The sequence below is a fragment of the Phacochoerus africanus genome, chromosome 5 (assembly GCF_016906955.1).
Source record: "Phacochoerus africanus isolate WHEZ1 chromosome 5, ROS_Pafr_v1, whole genome shotgun sequence".
Taxonomy (NCBI): Eukaryota; Metazoa; Chordata; class Mammalia; order Artiodactyla; family Suidae; genus Phacochoerus; species Phacochoerus africanus.
Genome location: NC_062548.1, coordinates 99,987,937 through 99,993,316, shown reverse-complemented (window position 1 = coordinate 99,993,316; position 5,380 = coordinate 99,987,937). Strand labels below are relative to the sequence as shown.

Below are 5,380 nucleotides of genomic sequence, written 5' to 3'. Positions count from 1 at the left end.
GAGCCCTCTCCCCGCTTCTGCAGGGAGCTCCGCGGACAAGAAAAGAGACAAGGAGCTTTGGGGCAGGATGTTTCAGAGCGACTGATATAGGCTGTGTATGTGGGAAGGCGTCTCCCAGTTTCTGGGACTCGGGGGGCATCGCTGCCCAAAACTGTCCACCCAGGGTGTCGAGTCCCTGTGGGGAAATCAGACACAGCTGCAATCTCGGCTCACAGGCCTCGTGGTATATATCCATATATATATATTTATGATTTCTAATTTTATTATAAAATAAAAGCAGAAATATTTCCCAAGGAACATTCACATGAGGGCATAACAGGGAGATGGCAAATCCGAGGCTGGGGAGGCACGCTCTGCTGGGAGCACTGTGGCCACCGTCCCGGGAGGAAGAGGAGAGCGGGTGTTGGGGCCTCGCTGAGAAAGAAAGAGAGGGAGAGAGGGAGAGGCAGGCTTCAAGGGGGAGGCCAGGGGCTATGCTGCCGCCCTTTGTCCTTCACTTAAGTGAAAGGTGCTAAACTGACACCTGCAGCCCCCTCGCTGACGCCCAGGGGGAGGGCCTGGAGAAAGGCTGGGTTCAAAGGCCCTGTCTCTCCTTTGCTCTTTTGACTCCCACTCTCAGCTCAGGAAAGTCAGGATTGGGGGGGGGAAGCAAAGTGACCGCCAAGCGAGAGGAGAGAGACCGAGGGGGTACCGCCCTCGAAGTGCAGGAGGTCGGCGGAGAGGAGAAACAGAAAAACCGAGATAGAGTAACAGAAACCTAGTGAGCGGTAACAAGCCAGAAGTCTAAGCGAAGCAGAGACAGTGAAAAGGGGGAAAACAAGAAGAGGTGGGGGAAAGGAGACGAAAGAAGAGAAGGAAGGGGAAAGAAGAGGAAGAAAGAGCAAGAAAGGCGACAGAAGAGAGGTGAAGGGAAGGCAGGGAGAGAGAGAGAGTAGAAGAATGATGTATAATTTATTCCCTTCCCTGGTTCAAGCCCCGGTCCCAGGCCTCCAAAGGCTCTCCAAAGCAACTTGTTGAACATAAATCCCGCACAAAGACCAAACCAGAGAGCCATCTGCTCTGCCGGGGGCCGGCAGTTCTGCCCGCTCTGCGCGCGGGTCTTTCAGTACCTGATGGGGCCGCCGGCGCGGGGCGCCCTCCGGACGCGGTCCCTCTCAGGTCCCCAGCGCCCTGCCCAGGAGACAAGCGCGTCGAGGCAGGCGGGGCTCTAGGAGCCCAGGTCCACAAGGTTGGCCGACATGGGGTTGAGGATGGAGTCCTGCAGGCCGTGGTGGTGCTGCAGTGGGTCCGCGCCGCCTCCGCCGGGCACGGGCACCGGCACGGCGCTGGGGCCGGGAGGGTGGCCCAGGCTGTGCAGGGACGGCAGCCCGGGCGGCGGCGGCGGGCTGAGCAGCAGCGCGGGGCTGGACGACGAGTGATCCGGCGTCCCCGACGGCGTCTTCTCGTCCTCCGAGCTGCCTAGCACCGACTTGCCGCTGCCGTTCAGCGACGCAGCCAGCGGGTTGTGGCTGTTGGAGTTGGAGTTCTCGCTGTTCTCCCTGCAAGTGCAAGAGCGAAGCAGCCGGGTCAGCGGGGAAACCGAGGCCGCTCGGCGCCAGGACGGCCGGAGGCAGAGCCGCCTCGCGGCGCCTGCGGGAGTTTTCGGTTTCTGTCATTTTCTCCGACACGCCGCCCGCCGGGGCTCCGTTTCTTTCAGTTCTCTCAGTCTCTCCAGAACCAATTTCTCTCTCTCATCCTTCTCCCCCGTATCCCTTCTACCTGCCCACCTCCTCTGCTCTTAATCTCACCAGCATCTCATCTGCACGAAATGTTCTGCCCTCCTCACTTACCCCTACGGAGTTTCTGGCTTTGCTTTTCCAGAGTGGAGGGGCAGGGGAGCAGGATTCACTGGAATTGTTGGGGGGAGAGACAGGGAGGAAGAGAAGATGCCTGGATTTTCAGAACACTCTTGGCTCCTCAAGCCAGGGTCTGCTGCAGGGAAGTGGTGCCAGGAGAGTCAGGGACCCCAGGTTCTAGGCTGGGGGTTCACTTGAAGTTGGGGATCTCCCAGGCCTTGGTCCCCCTTTGCTTTTCTCTGCTGGAGGGAAATCCCTATCCAAGGCAGAGTATTCTGGAGCTAAAGGTCTTTTTCCTCTGTTTCCAACCAGTAGGCCGATTTAAGGTTTTCTGTGCTGGGCCCAGGGACAAGGCCCCAAGGATGCAGACTCCTTCTCCCCCGTGGCACAGTGGGACCTTCGGTTGGGGGCTGGAAGCTGGGGGCTTGGAGGGCAGCTTCTGGAAGAAGGGAGAAGGAAGAACGAAGGGGGCTGCCTTTCTTGGCCAAGATTTTCCCACCATACCAGAAACTGAGGGACTTAGCCAGAGAACCCAGTTCTTTAAGATTCTGGATGCAGGCCAGTCTGGGTAGAGGGGGACCTCAGCAGGGAGAACCCACCTCCTGCCCTGCCTTTGACCAACAGCTCCCCTGCTCAGATTTGGAGATGTGAATTCTTGGGTAGAGTCTTGCTTTCCTGGCTTCCCAGGGCCTCCTCTCTTTTCTTGGAAAGGAACTTCCCACAGGGCTGGTAGCTGAAACCTTACAACTGTGGATACCCCAACCTTATGGTCCATAGAGAGGGGGTGAGCTTGAAACAGCCCCATCCCCACCTCGGAATCCACTGTTCAGCACCCCCACTTTGATCCTGACCATTCACTCTGGGTTGCCACACACCCCATATCACCAACCCCAGGTGTCTTGTTTTGCTGTTACACTGAGGCTGGATTCTGTTCCCATAATCAGTTTCCCATTTCCCCCTCCAGATTTGGGACTCTGAGGGGGCCACAGGGCTGGCAGCCACAAGGGCCAATGGTCAACCGCATGGCTAGTTCAGGAAGTCCTGGTTTCCCTGAGGACAAGCAACTCCCAGCTCTTCTGCTGCTCTCAACTCACCCCAGACCTGCCAACGGATCCTCCAAAGAGGGTAGAGCCTGAGGAAAGAGGGGCTAAGAGCTTGGCAGAGCCAGGGAAAGGCTGCTGGGCCCAACGAGGCAGAAAAGGGACATGTGTTTCTCTCCTAGAGCTGACAAACACTTCTTCCCCAAGCCTTTCACCTCTTGGTCCTTTCTATGCGGGATAAAAGACTTTCCCTATGAACTGCCATATCCAGACAAGGAAAATTCTTGCCCAGGCCCTTCCATATCTAGGTCGTCAATCAAGAAAGTTCCAGTCTGAGTCCTGATCCCTAATCCGTGGACGAGAAGTTCTGGGAAGTGCTGGTAAATTCCCTGAGGCATTCTAAACCCCGCAACCATCGATAGCTACTCCATCCGCGCCCAAACCCTAGGTCCTCCTCGGCCCTTCGGAGGACTAACAAGCCCTGCCTGCTGTGCCTCCCTTGCCTGGGATCCAGGCCCGCTGTCTCACTTTTGCCCCGAAGCTCGCTGCCTCTCCACTTTTGCTTACGAGCGACCAGGGAGTTAGTGGACAACTTCCCGATTGCCTTACCCGCTTTAGACAAATTTCTAATCTCCTGGTTTCCCAAAAGCTCCGTCTGGGTCAGACCAGGCTGCAGCGAGGCCCTGGCTGGGACTGGGGACCCAGTTCAGGCCTCTCCAGGGGGCTGAGCCTACGCCCTGGGACCCCCTCCCTGGAGCCTGGGGGAGCTGGCGCCGAAGCTCTACTTACTCGTACCTTTCCTTGGCCTCGGCTGCCCGGTCGCGCTGCCGCCGGTTCTTGAACCAGTTGCTGACCTGCGTGGTGGTGAGGCCCGTGGCCTCCGCCAGCTCGCGCTTCTCTCGGGGTGAGGGGTAGGGGTTGTGCGCGTACCACTCGCGCAGCACGCTGCGACTCTTTTCCTTGAAGCAATAGCTGGTCTCCTCGCCGTCCCAGATGGAGCGCGGCAGCGGAAACTTGCGGCGCACGCGGTACTTGCCCACCGCGCCCAGCGGCCGACCGCGCAGCTTCTCCGCCTCGATGTAGTGCGCCTTGAGCCACAGCTGCTGCAGTTTGGCGTGGTTGTGCGGCGAGAACTGGTGGCTCTCCAGGATCTTGTAGAGCTCGCGGAAGTTGCCGCGGTGGAAGGCCACCACCGCCTTGGCTTTAAGCACGCTTTCATTCTTGTGGAGGTGCTCGCAGGCGGGCAGCGACCACAGGAAGCGGCCCAGCCGCTCGATGTTGCCGCCCTGCTGCAGCACCTCGCACACGCACGCCACTTGCTCCTGCGTGAAGCCGAAGGTGGGCAGCATGGACATGGTGCCGGCTGCGCCCCCGCCCGCCCGCGCGCGCCCTCACCGCGCTGCGCGGAACCGCATGAGCACCTCCCCGCCGGGCGGTCAGGGCCGAAAGGCGGGCGGGGGGCCCCCTGGCCTGCGGCTGGCTCCGGGGCGAAATCCGAGTCACGGCAGTAAGTCCTCGCGCCGGCCGCGGGTCCTGCGCCGCTCCGCGCCCCCGCCGCCCGCGCGCCTAGCCAGCGCCCTCGTCCAAGCCCGGGGGCCGCCCGGGGCGCCGCTCCGCATGCTCCGCGCCCGCCCGCCCGCCCGCCCACCGTTCCTTCGCTAGCTTCTCGCTCTCTCTCCCTCCCGTCTAGCTCGCTAGCTGCTTTTTTAATAATATTATTCTAAGCGGGCATGGGGCGCGGCGGCCCGCGTCCTGATTGGTCTGGTTATCTGACCCGGGGCCTGCCCGCGCCAGACAATAGTCGGAGTCAAATTATTCGCCATGGAGACGCTGTCAGTCACTGGTAACCCGAGCCCCGGCGGGCCGGGCGGCTCCCCCCACCCAGCCAGCTCCGCTGACAGATCGCCGGGCTCCGCGCAATGCGGAGGGCGGCCCGAGACCGGAGCCGGAGGCGCTCCGAGAGCCTAGGAGGAGAAGAGGGCCAGGCAGGGGCCGGCGGCGGCTGTGATTGACGGAGCGGACGCCCAAAGAGCATGGGAGGAGATGGCCGGGGGGGGGGGGGGGGCAGAGCGAAGACGCAGGGAGAAGAAAAGGGGAGGATCGAGGTGGGGAGGAGAGAGGGGAGAAGAGAAGGCGGAGGACTTAAGGGGGTGCCGGGAAGAAGGGGAGAGAGAGGGGTGGAGGCAGCCTCAAGGGGGAAAAAACTTTGGACAGCTTTTCGAAATGCCCCGCCGAGTGTCCCCTGGGTCATCACGCTGCTACCGGGGCCGCTGTTTGCCGGGCGGGTTCTGACCTGGAGCCGACCAGTGGGATGAGAGAGTTTGGACATGCTCGGCGCCCCTCAAATATTTGGCTTTTCCTGCTGACAGTGCCCCACCCCCATCCTAGGAGCTCCGGACCCGAGCGGTTCGCGAGGGAAAAGGGGAGGGAGTAGGAGAAAGAAGCGGGGGAAAGTTGGCAGTGGCCGTAGGCGGACGCCTGAGAATCTACTTCTTGGAGGATCCC

At 60.9% G+C, this 5,380-nt stretch overlaps 1 protein-coding gene across 2 annotated transcripts; it reads right to left on the bottom strand.

Moving 5' to 3' along the window:
- Positions 1-240: 240 nt before the first annotated feature.
- On the bottom strand, positions 241-4,840 carry SIX2 (SIX homeobox 2). Of its 2 annotated transcripts, none has more exons than XM_047782151.1 (2): positions 3,665-4,840; positions 241-1,538 (listed from the first exon to the last, which is right to left on the bottom strand). In XM_047782151.1, exons 1-2 carry the CDS (start codon positions 4,228-4,230, stop codon positions 1,208-1,210), a joined length of 897 nt encoding a protein of 298 aa, XP_047638107.1. In that variant the 5' UTR covers positions 4,231-4,840; the 3' UTR covers positions 241-1,207. The 2 variants fall into 2 exon arrangements, with proteins under 2 accessions (XP_047638107.1, XP_047638108.1); XM_047782152.1 differs by having other exon boundaries at positions 3,671-4,506.
- Positions 4,841-5,380: the final 540 nt, after the last annotated feature.